Here is a 17110-nt window from a genome sequence, read left to right as displayed (position 1 = left end):
AAAGACGGTGGCCGAAAGCAAGCTGACACCTGTTGCCTCTGGCCCAGGCTTGGACAGGCAAATCTCCAGCAAGGTAAAGGGTGCCCCTGAGGGCACGCAGAGCGCCTTTGCCTGACCACTCCACCAGTCTAACCTAAGCCCCCCTTCCAAAATCACCCAGTCAGGGCTGGCAGCTCCCCAATTTGGCCACAGAGTTCAGCAACTGCTTGCAATTGACCCCTCGGTGCAATCCAGGGCGCCTGGCTCCAGCAGAGAGGGAGGGAGAGAGAGTTGTAGCGTTCCTCACCCAGCTAAGTGAAGATTTATAGTATGGCCAGGCTGTGTTGGATGCCAACACACCCTGTGCTCCAAAAGCATCCATGAACCAATTGCCGGGGGGGGGGGAGGAGGAGGGGAAGGTTAGGAGACGAGACACCCCCTCCCCTTTCCAGGTATAATCAGCATGAGTGTCAGGCAGACAATGCAGGTGGGGGGGGATCGCAGCAAAGAGCCCTGCAAGTTTACTAACCTGCTCACGCACACAAACACGCGCAGGGACACACGGACACCCCGAAGCTCCGCCGAGCCCCGATTCCGCTCACCTTCCTCCTAAGAGAGTCGCGCAAGTTTCCCCAACCGGGCGCCCGCCAGCTGTGCCAGACTTCTCGGATCCTCCGCTGGATCCCCGGGCACGGCGGAGGCCCCTCGGCCGCTTTTTCCACCCGCTTCCTTCCTCACTCGGACCGACCCCGCGGACGGGGGGCAGAGCGCCCCACCCGAAGCCCCCCGACCCCGATCGGCGCCCGGCTCGTCCCCCGCCCCCGCCGGAGCGGGAGCCTCATCGGGGGTCCCCGAGCCGCCGCCACCCCCGCCCCCGCCCCGGCAAACTTCCCCCGCCAGTCCGGGCGCTCCCCCCCCCCGGGGCGCCCCCCTCAGCCCCCCTCCCCGGCGCCAGCCCCCTCCCCACAAAGGCTGCCGGAGGAGGGGCCGGCGGGGCGCTCCCCCTCCCTCGGTGGGCCAACTCTGCCCCCCCCGGCTCCTCCTCCTCCCCCCGGACGCCCCCCCGGCGACCCCCTCCGCCGCCTCCCCCAACTCTGCCCTCCTGCCCGGCTGGCAGCCACGTGCTCGGGGGCGCCTCCGGGCGAGACTCACCGCCAGCCGCCGCCACCCTCGCCGCCGCCTCCGGGGCTCCTCCGTCATCGGCCGGTCGGGCTCGGCAGCAGCCCCCCCGCCCGCCCCCCGCCGGGCTGGCGCTTTCCGGGGGCGAGGAGCCGCGGGCGCCACTTCAGCCGCCGGTGGGCAGCGGGCGGGAGGGGCCGGCCGGCCGACAAGGCAGCGGAGCTGGAGAAAGCCGAGCAGGGCAGAGAAACTCACCGGCATCCTGCACGCAGAGAGCGATGCACGTGTGAACGGGGCATAGGAAGCCCACCCGAGTTGGCCGGACGGCAGGAAACTGCGATGGCTTCAAAGCCGACCCGAGTCTTGGAAGTGGGGGCAGCGGGGAGAGCTTCTGCCTTCACCTAGCTAGCCCCCCTTCTTCCCCCTTAAATGCCTGCTAAGTCTCCCCCCACCCTCAAAAATCCAGTCCACCTGCCTCTGAATCCCCCAGAGTCAGACCCACAATATGTGTGACACTCGTGCAATACTTTGCAGGAGTGAGCGAGGCAGGACTTACCTGTTGCAAAGGGATGGCAGCAAGGCGTCTCTTGAACCCAGGTCCAACCTTCCGCTTTGAGGCACAAAGTCACCGATGATTTCTTTTGCATGGATGGATTCTTCCTCTGGTCAGTAGAATTTCATTTTCGGTTTTATGCGCAAATTCACACGTGTTGGCCATCATTCAAACTAAAGATAAAACATTAATGGTTTTCTTCTCCCTCCTCTTCTTGCAATGTCCTCTGTTTAATTCCCTCCAGCCCAAACTTCTTTTCTGAGCTAGGCTAAGAGGTAGGTCTGCGGAGGCTCACAGCGCACGAGAGGAAATATATATATCCTGCTTACATTTATCGTAAGTGGAATTGATCTTTCAGCCTGGAAGTTCAGGGATGAAGCCCCATCGGTCCAAGTTGGAGAGTCTAAAAAAAAAAAAAAGTCTGATTGCCTCTTCCTGGGAGGGGTGACTTTTATAAAAAACTGGAAACTGGGCTAGAATGGCTGGAAAAATGAGACAACCAAGAGGATGCCAGCGTGGTTAAACAGCAGGGTCAAGTAAACCATTGGGAGCTAGCTTCATTATAATAGATGGCATGCTGGAGAAGATCAGCCTCCATCCAAATCTGCACAAACAAATAGATCAGAAGCAACATAGAAGCCTTGCTTTGGAAGAGATCTTAGAGGTCATCTAGCCCACCCCGTTCCCAGGATTCAGGAATCAAAATATAGGTGAGAATCAAAGTTAAAAAAAAAAAAGCTAAAACTTACAAGAACTCTAGTGCTTAAGTCCCGCCTTAGCCATGAAAGTCGGCTGGGCGACTTTGGGCCAGTCAACAGGAGATGGTGAGTTCTAGTCCTGCCTTAGCCATGAAAGCTAGATGGATGTCTTTGGGCCAGTCTCTCTCTCTCAATCCAGTCCACCTTACAGGGTGGTTGTTTGGGGAAAATAGGAGGACGAACATGGGTTGGACGTGTTCACCACCTTGAGTTATTTGTTAAAATAGTAAAGGCGAGATAACAAAGCATATGAAGAACATTTGCAGGAATTGGGTATGTCTACTCTAATGAAGAGAAGGATGAGGGTGACATGATAGCAGTCTTCCAATATTTGGGGGGCTGCCACAAAGAAGAGGAGGGGGTCCACCTGTTCTCCAAAGCCCCTGAAGGCAGGAGAAGAAGCAACGGATGGAAACTCATCAAGGAGAGAAGCAACCTGGAATTAAGGAGAAACTTCCTGACAGGGAAGCCAATTAACCAGTGGAACAGCTGGCCACCAGAAGTTGTGGGTGGTTTTCAAGGACAGCCATTTCTCTAGAATGGTATAGGGTCTTCTGCTCAAATGGGGTTGGACTAGAAGACCTCCAGGGTCCCTTCCGTCTCTGTGCTTCTGTTCAACCACTCAGATTGCTGGCCTGCCACCCTCCCGTCCTCCTTGGCTGAAAGAGAAGGCAGAGCAACTGCTGGGAGCCCTCTGAGGAAAGGGGCAGCTGTGGCCCTGCCCAGTGGCCAACTTTGGGGCACCCCAAAAGGGTCACCGCCCCCAAAGAACAGCTTCCTAACAAACTGAGTTTACAATCAGGGTCTCGTAGGACTATCCAACCAACGATCCCCTTGCACTGGAGCTGATTTTGCCTTTCCTGGAGGGAAGGAACCTGGGCTGGGGGGGGTTGCGCCCACCATCGTGCCTTTTTTGACCCCAACCTTTGACCCCAACCTTGAGGACAGCCTGCAAAGAGGCCGGTCAGATGGAGGCAGCTGGAGCCAGCTGGACGTGGTTGGATTCAGGCTCCACCAGAGACATGAAGAACGGGGAGAAAGGGGGAGGGGGTGTCTTGGGTTTATCCCCCCCCCAATTGGGCCTGATGCATGCAAATCAATACATCTTTTCTCCAGGAGGGGGTGATTGGCAGCCCACGTCGTAGGAATGCTGGGAGAGGAGCAGATAATGGACATCTGTCAGCCATAATAGCCGAGGACGGCCTGCCATGTCACCCTGCACTTGATTGACGGGTCAAGGTTCCTGCAGGGCAGAGATCACCAGCAACCCCATGGTGCTGGGCAGGCCACGTTTCCCGGCAGATGGAGGTGTGCAGAGCGGGGGGGGGGGGCGGGATACCCCGCTCCTTTGATGCCGGGCGATTCCTGGCTTTCCTCCATCCCCCTCCTCCCCTTCTTCGACAAATCAACTCGACAAATCAACTCGTCTTTGGGGTGGCAGCTTGTCATTTTCGAGGTGGTTTTTTTTTCTTTAAAGAATCAATCTTGTCTTGATGGCTGGCACAAAACGGAGAGGATTCTCTGCTTGCTTCCAAGCCCCACCGGAAAAGAGAACTGAGCTGGCAAAGCTGTCTTTCTTTCTTTCTTTCTCTTTCTTTCTTTCTTTCTTTCTTTCTTTCTTTCTTTCTTTCTTTCTTTCTTTCTTTCTTTCTTCTTTCTTTCTTTCTTTCTTTCTTTCTTCCTTCCTTCCTTCCTTCCTTTTCTTTTTCTTCCTTCCTTCCTTTTTCTCTTTCTTACTTTCCCCCTCATTTCCTTTCTTTCTTTCCTTTTTTCCTTCCTTCCTCTTTTTTCTCACTTTCTCTCTCATTTCCTTTCTTTCTCTTTTCCTTCCTTCCTTCCTCTTCTTTCTTTTTCACTCTTTCTCCCTCCCTCATCTCCTCCCTCCCTCGCTTGCACCCTGGGCTGAGGACATCAAAAAAACCCAGGGCATAATGAACGGCTAATATTGCCCCCGGCCCTAAAGAGAAGCCAAAGGGAGTCTGGGGGTGGGGGGTGGGGGGGTGGGGAGGGTGTTTGTCCCATCAAAGGACCAAACTTGCTATAAAGCTCCCCTTCCACCTAACAGTACTACAGATGGTCCTCGAGTTACGGCCATTCATTTAGTGATCATTCAAAGTCACTAGAGTAGTGGAAAAAGTGACTTACGGCAGCTTCTCACAACCGTCGCAGCATCTCCATGGTCACGATCCCAATTTGGGCTCTTGGCAACCGGCATATCTTTACAACGGTCACGGTTGGGGGGGCACGTGATCCCCGGCCGGCTTCCGGTGATCCACTGGACAACCGTGGCCAAAGAGGTAGGAAAATTGGACGCGACTGACTTGGCTGCCCTCTCGCTTAGCAATGGAAGTTCCTGTCCCAGCCGTGGTCGTAAGTCGAGGACTATGTCTAGTTTGGGAAAAAAGAGATAAAGTGCCTTCTTCCAAGCTCCTCTCAGAGACCCTGGGGGGGGGGGAGAAAAAGCCCACCCCACTACCCCCCCGCCCCATGTTGCTTCCATTTGGGGAGCTGGATGTGCCCCGGTCCCATTGAGCCCCCAGCAGGACAGTCACAGACCACTGGTACCCACCCCCACGTTTTGCATCTACCTTTTGGCTGCTGTGGAGATCAGAGGGGGGGCTCCTCTTCCTTCCTCCCCCCCCCCCCCCGTGTGGCTCCTAGCAGGACCTGAATTCCAGAGCAGAACGGAGCGGCTTTGTGTGGAGCAGCCTTCCCCTGCCCCCCCTTGGCACGCGAGCGGTGGCATGCATGCCCAACCAGAGAGGGGAGCGTCGGTAAGGCCCCCGGGAGGGGGGGCAGGCTGGGTGTCGGGAGGCCCCCTCCCCCTCCCGCCTGAAGGGACCCGGCCCAAGCCTGACCCGTGGCCCAGCTGGGGAGGCCTTTGACACCGGCTGAGCCAGAGCTGTCAGTCAGCAGCTCCCCTTCCATGCCAGGGGGTCTCGGGGGGGGGGCTCGTCGCTGCCTCCTCACTGATGCGCTGGTTTCCAGACGCTGCCAGCTGCTGACATGCGCTTGACCCTGGTTAACTCTTGTGCCGCTGGCTGGCTGGCAAGCAGGCGGGGGGGGGGGAGAAGGAAGGGGGGGGCTGGGGCCGGTTGCAGCCAGGATGCTGGCTGCATCCTCCGCCCTCAGCTGGGTTTCTGCAGCCCAGGATAGTGGAGGAAGAGAAGCCAGGTTGGTCTGTGGTAGCCAAAAAGTTAGAGGGAGGCTAGTAGCGCCTTTTCCAACCAGCCATTTTTGTTAAAGGCATCTGCTTTCATGAGCTGCGGCTCGCCAGAGCTGCTGCCTCTTAACAAGGAATCGTTAGCCGTAGTTGGAAAAGGTGTTCAAGCTTCCATTTCGTTTCACTTCATATTTCATTTTATTTCATTATTATTTTATTATTCCATTCCATTCCATTTTATTATTTTATTCTATTATTTGGAGTCCTTGGCTTACAACACTTCACTTAGTGACCATTCAAAGTTAAATCGGCACTGAAGAAAGTGAGTCAGGACCATTTCTCACACTTAGGACCGTTGCAGCTTTCCCAGGCTCATGTGATGAAAATTCAGACGCTTGGCAAATGACTCTTACTTATGGCGGTCACTGTGTCCCGGAGCCACGTGATCCCCTTTTGCGACCTTCTGACAAGCAAAGTCAATGGGGGGGGAGGTACGTTCACTTAACAACTGTGTTACTAACTTATCACCTGCAATGTTTTGCTTAACAACTGTGGGAATAGAATAGAATAGAATAGAATAGAATAGAATAGAATAGAATAGAATAGAATGGAATGGAATGGAATGGAATGGAATGGAATGGAATGGAATGGAATGGAATGGAATGGAATGGAATAGAATGGAATGGAATAGAGCTGGAAGGGACCTTGGAGGTCTTCCAGTCCAGCCCCTTGCTGAAGCAGGAGAACCTACCAACTCGGACAAGTGACTGTCCAGCCTCTTCTTAAAAAACCCCAGTGATGGAGCGCCCACGATTTCTGGAGGCAAAGCTGTTCCCCTGGTTGATTGACCTTATTGTTAGGAAGTTTCTCCTTAATTCCAGGTTGCTTCTCTCTTTGGTCAGTTTCCAACTATTGTTTCTCATCCTTCCCTCTGGTGCTTTGGTGAATAATGTGAAAGGAAGAAAGGTTGTAAAAGGTAGTAAAATGGGGTTAAACTCACTTAACAAATGTTTCACTTAGCAACATAAATTTTGGGCTCAACTGTGGCCATAAGTCAAGGACTAACTGCATTCTCTTGGGAGTAAAGAGATGGAGGGGGGTGGCGGGGAAATACCTGTACACGACAGGTAGCAAAATTGAGCAATAGCGCCATCTGCTGGCCATGGAGGCAACTACACAGCACGCTTCTGGTCCAAGTAATTTAAAAGCAAATTAACTCAAGGGAATTAAGGCTATTGTTATCTCATTTCACTGAGTTAATGGCAGCACATAAACACCGATTTGGATACTCACCTTTTGCATGTAGGCAATTCACAAGCAATGCCCTTTTTCCTCTTCTAGAGTTACACCCTGAAATTACAAAAATTAAGAAAGTTGGAAAACTGGGCTTGCTTAATGTTGAAAAGAACAAAATCTTGCATTAAGCAGCGGCTTAAAAAGAGCTTGTCCCAAGACGTCACATTACCTTCCAGAGCAATTATTTTGCATTTGATTCTCACTAACAGATGTGAGAATCCTGCTAAGAAGGGAGAAAGTTAAGTCCACCGGTGCTAAAATTATCCAACCTTTGCAGTGGAGTTGGCTCTTCATTTGACCAGATAATAGCAACCCAGCCTGCTTGCACTCCTGATGTATGGCTTGCACCCTCAAGGGCATTCTCCACCTTCCTGGCAGAAGAAGGAGGTGTGAATATAGGTAGTCCTCATCTTATGATCATAACAGTCCAAAATTTCTGTTGCTAAGTGAGACATTTGTTAAGTGAGCTTTGACTCATTTTATAACCTTTCTTGCCACTGTTGTTAAGTGAGTCACTGCAGTTAAGTTACAACCTTGTTATGTGAATCTGGCTTCCCCATTGACTTTGTTTGTCAGAAGGTCACAGAAGGTGATCACGTGACCCTGGAACACTACAACCATCATAAATATGGACCAGTTGCCAAGTGACTGAATTTGTGACCACTGGGATGCTGCAACGGTCGTAAGTGTGAAAAACAATCAGTGCCATTTTGACTTTGAATGGTCACTAAACAAACTGCTGTAGAGTTGAGGAATATCTGTACTCTTCAATTACTCCGTAGAGCGCATGGCAGTAGTCCATACAGGAGATGACCAGGGTATGAGTGACTTAACTCACTTCTGAGAGACGGACTTTGAGTTAGATAAATGGGCCAGATGTGTAATCAATTAAGCAATTAGCTACCTGCCCTTCAAAAAACCAATTAGTTCACAATGATTTTGCGGGCAGAGCAGTGTATTAATATTAGGGCTGCAGCTGCTTAATGTGTGACCACATCCTTTTCTGGTGCACTGAAGCAAAAGGATCATGACTGGTTGGGGGTGGGGGTGGGGTGGGAGGTGTGTGTGTGTGTGTGAAGAGAGAGAAGGATATAAGCTTTCTAATTGCTGGGTGCAATTCTACAAAGCAAAATATTTAATTAAGTAAAAAGCTTGTCACTCAAATCACTCGGACTGGCTGAGATTAATAAACAGGGAAGGGGATCGTAAGAGAGTAAGGGGAGGGGAGGGGAGGGGAGGGGCAGCCAGCAAAGGAGCAGGTTTGGCATATGGTCAACCAGGCTTAGGGCAGTCAGTAACAGCAGTGAAACTGGATCATTTTTTTTAACAGCATCAGAAAGTCAACAGTTAATTTTAAGGCATTTCACCAAATTTGTAGTTTGATCAGATTTGGAGAATGTAGAACCTTACTTTTTTCACCATTGAATTTCATTTTGTTAGATAGCGCCAAGTGTTCAAGTCTATCCCGATCTTTCTGTATCTTAAGTCTATCTTCTGGAGTGTTGGCTATTCCTGCCAGCTTGGTGACATCGGTAAATTTGATGAGTTCCCCATCTATCCCCTCATCCAAATCATTGATGAAGATGTTGAAGAGCACTGGACCCAGAACAGAGCCCTGGGGCACCCCACTACACACTTCCCTCCATGTAGATACAGTTCCATTGAGGACCACACGCTGAGTACATCCGGTCAGGCAGCTACGAATCCATCTGGTGGTGATGCTGTCTAACCCACATTTTTCTATCTTATCAAGTAGTAGGTTGTGATCTACTTTATCAAATGCTTTGTTGTTCTTAGCTGCGAAGTCCTGTCCGACCCATCGCAACCCCATGGACAACGTTCCTCCAGGCCTTCCTGTCCTCTACCATCTTCTGGAGTCCATTTAAGCTCACGCCTACTGCTTCAGTGACTCCATCCAGCCACCTCATTCTCTGTCGTCCCATTCTTCTCTTGCCCTCAACCTTTCCCAGCATTAGGCTCTTCTCCAGTGAGTCCTTCCTTCTCATTAGGTGGCCAAAGTATTTGAGTTTTAGCTTCAGGATCTGACCTTCTAAAGAGCAGTCAGGGTTGATCTCCTCTAGGACTGACCGGTTTGATTGCCTTGCAGTCCGAGGGACTCGCAGGAGTCTTCTCCAGCACCGTAGTTCAAAGGCCTCAATTCTTTGGCGCTCAGCCTTTCTTATGGTCCAGCTTTCACTGCCATACATTGCAACTGGGAAGACCATAGCCTTGTCTATACGCACTTTTGTTGACGGGGTGACGTCTCTGCTTTTTAGTGTGCTGTCTAGATTTGCCATGGCTTTCCTCCCCAAGAGCAAGCGTCTTTTAATTTCTTGGCTACAGTCCCCATCTGCAGTGATCTTGGAGCCCAGGAAAATAAAATCTGTCACTACCTCCATTTCTTCCCCATCTATTTGCCAGGAATTGAGAGGGCCGGATGCCATGATCTTGGTTTTCTTAATGTTAAGTTTCAACCCAAGTTTTGCACTCTCCTTCTTCACCCGCAACAAGAGGCTCTTTAGTTCTTCTTCACTTTCTGCCATTAGAGTGGTATCATCTGCATATCTTAGGTTGTTGATATTTCTTCCGGCAATCTTAATTCCAACTTTTGATTCCTCTAACCCTGCCTTTCTCATGATGTGCTCTGCATATAAGTTAAACAGGCAGGCTGACAGTATACAGCCTTGCCGGACTCCTTTCCCAATTTTGAATCAATCAGTGGTTCCGTGTCCAGTTCTCACTGTTGCTTCTTGGCCCACATATAGGTTTCTCAAGAGACAAATAAGATGGTCTGGTACGCCCATCTCTTTAAGAACTTGCAACAATTTGTTATGATCCACACAATCAAAGGCTTTAGCATAGTCAATGAAGCAGAAGTAGATGTTTTTCTGGAACTCCCTAACTTTCTCCATGATCCAGCATATGTTGGCAATTTTATCTCTAGTTCCTCTGCCTCTTCAAAATCCTGCCTGTACTTCTGGTAGTTCTCGGTCCACATACTGCTGGAGTCTAGCTTGTAGGATTTTAAGCATAACTTTACTAGCATGAGAAATGAGTGCAATGGTGCTGTAGTTTGAACATTGTTTGGCACTGCCTTTCTTTGGAATTGGAATGTAAACTGATCTTTTCCAATCCTGTGGCCACTGTTGATTTTCCAAATTTGCTGGCAAATTGAGTGTAGCACTTTTACTGCATCGTCTTTTAAGATTTTGAATAGCTCAGCTGGAATACTGTCACCTCCACTAGCTTTCTTGTTGCTCAGCTTTTCTAAGGCCCACTTCACTTCACATTCTAGGATGTCTGGCTCGAGGTCAGTGACCACCTCATTGTGATTATCAGGGACATTAAGCTCATTCTTGTATAGTTCTTCTGTGTAATTTTGCCACCTCTTCTTAATCTCTTCTGCCTCTGTTAGGTCCCTGCCGTTTTGGTCCTTTATCATGCCCATTTTTGCATTAAACATTCCCTTCATCTCTCCTTTCTTGAAAAGATCTCTGGTCCTCCCTATTCTATTGTTTTGTTCTATTTCTTTGCACTGTTCATTTAAGAAGGCATTCTTATCTCTTCTAGCTAGTCTCTGGAATTCTGCATTCAATTGGGCATATCTTTCTTTTTCTCCCTTGCCTTTCGCTTCCCTCCTTTCCTCAGCTATTTGCAAAGCTTCCTCAGACAGCCATTTTGCTTTCTTGCATTTCTTTTTCTTTGGGATTCTGGGAGTTGAAGTCCACTTTTAAGTTCATAAGCATACTGGCTGGGGAAGTCTGGGAGGTGAAGTCCATCCCTCTTCAAGTAGCCCACAAAAGCATGCAGGACAAGTAGAAAAAATACACATTTTTTTTACAAGATTGATTTATTAACTATGATACATATCACATAAGGCCTTTAAGTCTTTACACCATTCCCATTGAGACACATACAATACTCTGTAGCAAATAACATGATTTTTTTCCTGTTTAAATTCAGCAAAAAAGGGGGCTTTTCTTTGTTTGCCCAGAGATTTCAACAATTTCATGCACTAATTGGATGGGCTGAGGAGGAGTGGGGGAAGAGAAAGAACCACAAAGAGTTAAAAACGTCCTTAATAGAAGCGTAAAAAGGAAATATAGTCTATCACCAATAACTAAAGGATGTCGTTAGGCTCCTAAAAATACAGAGAAATAACCATTATACTTTTTTTTCCTTTTTCTTTTTACATACAGGTCTTTTCGGTAATTTTTGCTTGCTTTTTCTGAAGAGTGTTTTGGGCACAGGTTTAGCTGGAACTACTACCACGTTTTATCACCATTCATCATTGTCTTCTTCAATTAAAATGTTAATCCAACATAGACAGAGATAATTTTACAATGTGGAAATACAAGTACCAGGAAAAAAACAAAACCAAGCGAAACAAAAAGCTGAGGGCAGAACTAAACCCAACTTTTCCAAAGTTCTATTTCCATACAATTTGAGAAATGGATGTGGCTTGTTTAATATACACAGGAAAAAATTAAGATTAAACAATAACTTATGCCCTGCTTTAAACTACATTTAGAATACAATATTTCTATTGTATTTCCATTTTACTGAAAGGGGAGGGAGGGGATTTAACCTAATCATTAGACTAGGACCTATTGAGAGGGGCCAGCGAGGGGCAATGTACCCCACAACGGGACCGCTAAAGAATACTGACCGGATGAGCTGAAGACAAACTGACCTTTCACGTTAGGGGAAGCCACCGGCTGGTTAGAGAGCAAACGAAGGGCGAAACCAAAACCAGAAGTGAATCCCCTTCTAGGAAAATGAAAAGCTAAGCCAGACTTTGAACGCCACTGCTAAGTCACCGAAGGACAAAGGGTCCAGATGAGCAATTCAGAACTTTGAGACGAGGTTTTAAAAATGTACGCCAGCCCCAGACTCTGCATGGGGGTGACCGAACAAGAGGCTCCCAGGAACCAGAGCTGGAGCGCCTCAAAATGCTTCTGGTTTTTCACTGGGAAGGGGGAAACGGGGGGGGGGGGTCTTAATAAGAAAAGGAGAGCCACCAACCTGCTGGGCCTCTTGCTGCTGGAAGGGAGCAAGGCCGCAGTGGCGGGGCGAGGCGTGTCCATAAAAGCCCACGGGGAATTGTCCAGTGCGCACGACGGGATGCACAAACACTGCTGCCACTGTCTTGAAGACGGGAGATGGAAATGCCGCCCCTTGGCAGCCTCCAGCAGAAGAGGTGGCAGCCACGGGCCCCGTTTGCTGGCGACCCGTCGTCTGGACTGGGGAAAATTTGCTGGATGATGAACGGGCATCACCTCCGGCATGTGCAAAGAAAAAAACCCCCAAGAAATCCAAAAGGTAGGTAGGTTGTTTGGAGGCACCTGGCCCAATTTAAGGGCCACCCAATGCCAACTGGTCCCAGAAGAGGGAATGGCGACGGGTGAAAGAAGCCACTTCAACTCTGCAGGGATGCTCCAATCTTGGTTGAGAGGCCTGGAAAACTGACCCCTCCCCCTTGTGATCTTAAGGCCAGCGACAGAGGCCACAATCTGACCCGTGCAGGGCGCTCTCTGGACCTTTCTCCCTCCTGCCAAGCTCCAGCTCTGGTCTCCCAGGCTGGGAGCCGAAGCCAGGGGCCTCGGGGCAAGCCTGGTCCCAACGGCTGAACGCGAGGTTAAGGGAGGCTGCCTTCCCCAATTCCAGGAGTTGCTAGCAGTAGTTAAAGGAGATTTTTAGCACACTTACAAAGAAGGCACAGCGGCACTCAGCGTGTGCTGAATAGAAGCCCCCTCCCAGGTGGGGAACGGCACCCCCGCCAGCCCCCCCTCCCGTTTGGGTCAACAGCCCAAAGACTGCAGCTTAGGTGGGATTTCAGGGTTTTTTTCCCACCCAGGAAAAAAAGGTCAGAAGGGAATTTTTCCAGCCTTCTCGGCCTCCTTCCTACAAGCTTTCGGTTCCCCCCCCCTTTGTGTGTTACTTTCACATGGTGCATGCATAATGGAGGGGAGGGGGGCTGATGCCATGTTCCTTGTCGGAGTGGAAAACAAACCGTTTCCATTATTTACACAAAAGGCAGTGAGAGTTATAAAAACGAGGGAGGAATGCTTGCAAAGAGGGGCTTTCAAAGCACACGATTCTGACACAGATACAACTTTTAAATGTGGTTCTAAAATAAGGAGTACATAATTCAGCTTATTTATAAGAGAGAGAGAGAGAGAGAGAGAGAGAGAGAGAGAGAGAGAGAGAGAGAGAGAGAGAGAGAGAGAGAGAGATTGAGAGGAGGGGGGCTCTGGATACCAGGAAGCAGAATGGAAGCGGAGGTTTGGGGGGGTGGCGGTGGAGGGGGGGGGTGGGAGAAGGACCGGAATTTCACTCCCACCCAATGAATGTAACACAAATATCCTTGAAAGGCTGAAAAACAGCAATAAACCACAGGTTTCATTTTAAAGTGCGAAAAGATGGTGAGGATGGCATAGGGATCTCTCCCGTCCTCCCAGTGGTACCGTGGAAAGTCCAGTTCAAACTGCCCTGTTGATGAGAACAAATATAGCCCACGCTCCCTCTCGCTCGCGCGCACACACACACAGACCCCAGACAGAGACACAAACAGGGCAGTTTACCAGGCATTGCTGATACACAATCCCCTTCACATACCCGGTGCAGAAACCCTGACCGGTTCTCCCCATCTGCAGCGCCTCCTCCCCACAGCCGGCTCTGCCTGAAACCCCTTTGGCTAGGAAGAGGGGGAGGCCCCAGGGGGAAGGAAGGCTTCCAGGGCAAGGGAGAAGATGCCCCTTGGCCCATCCAAGGGGCTGCCGTTTGGGAAGGCGCCCAGGAAGGGATGGCCCTGAAGGGGGGCAGGGGCTCAGCGTGGGCGCTCTGCTCAGAGGTTTGAAGCCTTTCCCGTCGGCCTCGCTCTCCCCCTGCAGGGCTGCCATCTTCCTGGCGGGGCAGCGAGCCCTGGGCTGCCCCAAGGAGCTGGCTCAGAGCTCCCCTGCAGCCCAGTGGCCTGGGCAGCATTTGCACCGAAGCAGCCAGAAACAAGCCTCCCCCGCTTCAACCCTCTTTTTGCCCGTCTCCTCTGAGACTCAAGCGAAGCAGCCTTCCCAATAGGCCACACTCTTGCCTTCTCCCCATTTCTAGGGGGTGAAAGGCAGGTTTGCAGGTTTGCTCTGCTCTCTCTTCGCTAGCAATGCTCCCCCCCCCACCGCCCCTTCTCCCCACTTGCTTCCAACCAGGCACACGCACGCTCGCACACAATGAACAACAGTGTTTCTGTCAACGTAGTGTTCCAAAGGAGTCCAACCCCAGGCCCGACAGTAAAACCGCAATCTTCTTTGCAAGCAGACGTGAGCCCTTTCTCCTCTCCTCTCTTTCTCTCCTCTGCTAAGTGCTAACACCAATATCCTTCCAGGGCAGGGAAGGGAGGGAGGCGGGGGGGGGAGGGTGTTGAGAGGGATGCTGTGATTTGTCGTAGGGGGACAGCACAGCCAGCAAGGCGGCCCTGCGGCGTCACTGCCCGGGAAGCTCTGCCAGCCACAAATGCGCCGGACTCTTCCTCCCGTTTCCGAGACTTTTGGGTCAAGAGGACGTGACTTTCCAGCCTTTGCTCGAGTTGAGTGGACCCAGCTTGCCTGGGCTCCTAGTGGGGATGGACTAAATTGGTCTGAAGGAAAGGGACGGTCCCCCGACCGAGGTGAGATGTCCAGCACTGCAGGATAGGCCTCCATTGTTCCTGGAATGTGCTTGGGGGGGAGGGAAGGAGGCCCCCTCTTGCTTCACAGTCCTCTCTGTCCACGCACGGATTGAGGCCGAGGATGGGCGGGCCCGACACCCCGACCGGGCTTAAACCTGCCTCGCTTGCTTGGGTCCGAGTCAATCCGGATGGAATGGACGCTGCCTGGGAAGGGGGTCCAGATTCTCCAACCGCGTCCTCCTGCTTGTAGCCCTGGGGTGCCCTCCCGGGCCAGCCCCGAGGCCGAGCAAGGCTGCAGAGGGGGGTCCAAGGCGCCAGCCCGCCGTTGCTCGTCCCAACGCAAGTCTGGAGCCCGACGGCGGAGGCGAGGGCAGGCCAACAGACGCCAGGGAGGATCCGCTTCCTGGTCTCGTCCTCTGCGTCGTCGGAACGGAGGCCTTTCTTCCTGACCCGGCCCGCTGTTCACAGTGTGTGCTGCTCGGCTTGGAGCTGAGGCGGGAGCAGGGCCTGGAGGGGCGACTGGGGCGAGGGGGGCGGCGTCTGGGGCGGGGAGGGCTGGACCATCACAGGCGTGGAGGAGAGGAAAGGGGCGCAGACGGGGAGGGCCGAGGGGGAGTTGGGGGTGGCGCCGGGGAGCTCGGCGATGGGCCGGCTGAAGAAGAAGAAAGCGCACTGCTGGATGAAGAGTTCGATGATTGTCTGGTAGATGCGGGTGGCGGTCAGGGCATCCATGGTGCTGAAGTCGGGCCGCATCAGGGTGGGCCAGAAGCAGATGGAGAGATTCTCGCTGGTCATCAGGTTGGTGCGGCTGTTGTGGCTCACTCTGCAAAGACAAGGGGGGGGTGTCAGGCACGGGAGGCAAGAGCCGTCCCCCACCCCTCCCAGAGGCACCTGCGGCTTTCCCAGAGCTCCCCAGTCTGTGGAGATGAGGAGCTGGGAATGAGGAATACAAAACACAGGTGGTCCTCGTCCTACAGCCATTCAGTGACCAGAGTTACAATGGCATTTCTCGCACAACCGTTGCAGCGTCCCTGTGGTCACGTGAACAAAATTGAGACCCTTGGCAACAGACTCGTGTTTATGATGGTCTCAGTGTCCCGGGGGGAGGGGGGGTTGTCACGTGATCCCCTTTTGCGACCTTCTGACAAGCAAAGCCAAGGGGGAAGCCGGATTCGCTTAACAACCGTGTCACTCACTTAACAACTGCGGTGATTCCCTTAATAACCGTGGCAAGAAGGGTCGTAAAATGGGGCAAAACTCACTTGGCAATTGTCTCGCTTAGCAACAGAAATGTTGGGCTCAATTGTGGCCGTACGTTGAGGACTATCTGTAGGGGGCTACCCTTGAAAAGCGTCCAGAAGCTTCAAATGCTTCAAACTGCCTTTGTGCAGCTCCAGGAGTCCTCCTCCTCTGCAGAAGCTGCACTGGCGCAACTCAAGGCGGCTGTAAAGCCCTACCTGGGGCCGGGTTATCTGAAGGACCGCCTTTTCCCAGCTCCATCTACCTGAACCCCCAGGATGGGGAGGAAGGGAATGTTAGGGCAATCCTCTCTCAAGGGCAGGGAGGGGCTGTGGGGATGTCACCGCCTCCACCGGGGTCAGGGAAGCCGGGCGTGAAGGCCTGGCGGGGTTTTTGGGGATTGTGAACTGGAGAAAGAAGAGCACAGACTGGGTCCCAATGCCCAAGCTCCATGCCGGAGGAAACCAGGGAGGTTCTAGGCCTCACCCAAAAAAATGCCCCCAGGGGCTGCTGATAATCTCACAATAATTATTAATCTGATGGTGATAATCTTCTGATAACTGGAAGAGCACAATCTATCAAAGGGGATAAATTTGAGAATGCCACCTCGCTTAATTGGGAGAAACGTCGGGGAAGGGATTCACCCTGGGCAGGCCCTGGCTCTCCCAGCAGAGGACGTGACCCCCGTTTAGTTTTTAGGCATAATATCCAGGGGAGGGTCATGGAGTGGCCAACGGCTCCAGCTCATCTCAGAGGGTTGCACTTACTTGTTCAAATGAGAGATCACATACTTGAAGACCTCGTAGTTCTCCCTGGGGAATTTCTTCAGCACCTCTTTAAGTGCCTGAAGCTTCTGCTCCCGGTCGTTAATCTCTGTGGAAGCGGAGAAATGGAAAAAGATTTGGGATTCTGTTCGAGAAGCAGTGGAGGTTTGCCACCTGAGAAACGGCAGCCATCTGCAGGTCCTGTTTAAGGGATAAACCAGCCTACACATTGGGCAATGCTCTTTGCGTTTTTCTTCCCCAAATTGCAAGAATCACAGAACCTCAAGCTGCTGGCAGAACTGAACTAGGAAGAAGCTGGGTGCTCCTAGTTAAAAGCCTCACATTTTATGAAACCAGCTCTCTTTAAATCAGGGAGAAGCAAATAGCTTTTCAGCAGTGCTTGGAATAATCAGCTCTTCCCAAGTGCTCACAGAGAGACCCAGCTAGGATGCTTTGGGAGTCAGGCATCCTCCGGCCTTAGGCACAAAGCCAGCTGGGTGATCCTGGGCCGGTCATTCTCTCTCAGCCCTAAGAAGGAGGCGATGGAAACCCACTTCTGAAAAACCTTGCCAAGAAAAT

At 51.7% G+C, this 17110-nt stretch overlaps 1 protein-coding gene across 1 annotated transcript in view; it reads right to left on the bottom strand.

Moving 5' to 3' along the window:
* Positions 1 to 10699: 10699 nt before the first annotated feature.
* Positions 10700 to 17110, bottom strand: part of ARHGAP35 (Rho GTPase activating protein 35) — a 51296-nt gene continuing 44885 nt past the window's right edge. The window contains exons 6-7 of the mRNA XM_083369646.1: positions 16535 to 16640; positions 10700 to 15351 (exon numbers count right to left, since the gene is read on the bottom strand). Of these exons, the coding sequence (XP_083225772.1) occupies positions 14991 to 15351; positions 16535 to 16640 (467 nt within the window). The 3' untranslated portion in view covers positions 10700 to 14990. The remainder of the gene's footprint in view (positions 15352 to 16534; positions 16641 to 17110) is intronic.

The sequence above is a fragment of the Vipera ursinii genome (genome assembly GCF_947247035.1).
Source record: "Vipera ursinii genome assembly, chromosome: 9".
Classification (NCBI taxonomy): domain Eukaryota; kingdom Metazoa; phylum Chordata; class Lepidosauria; order Squamata; family Viperidae; genus Vipera; species Vipera ursinii.
The sequence above is the reverse complement of the archived record's forward strand: the minus strand, read 5'-3'. Positions and strand labels throughout refer to the sequence as shown.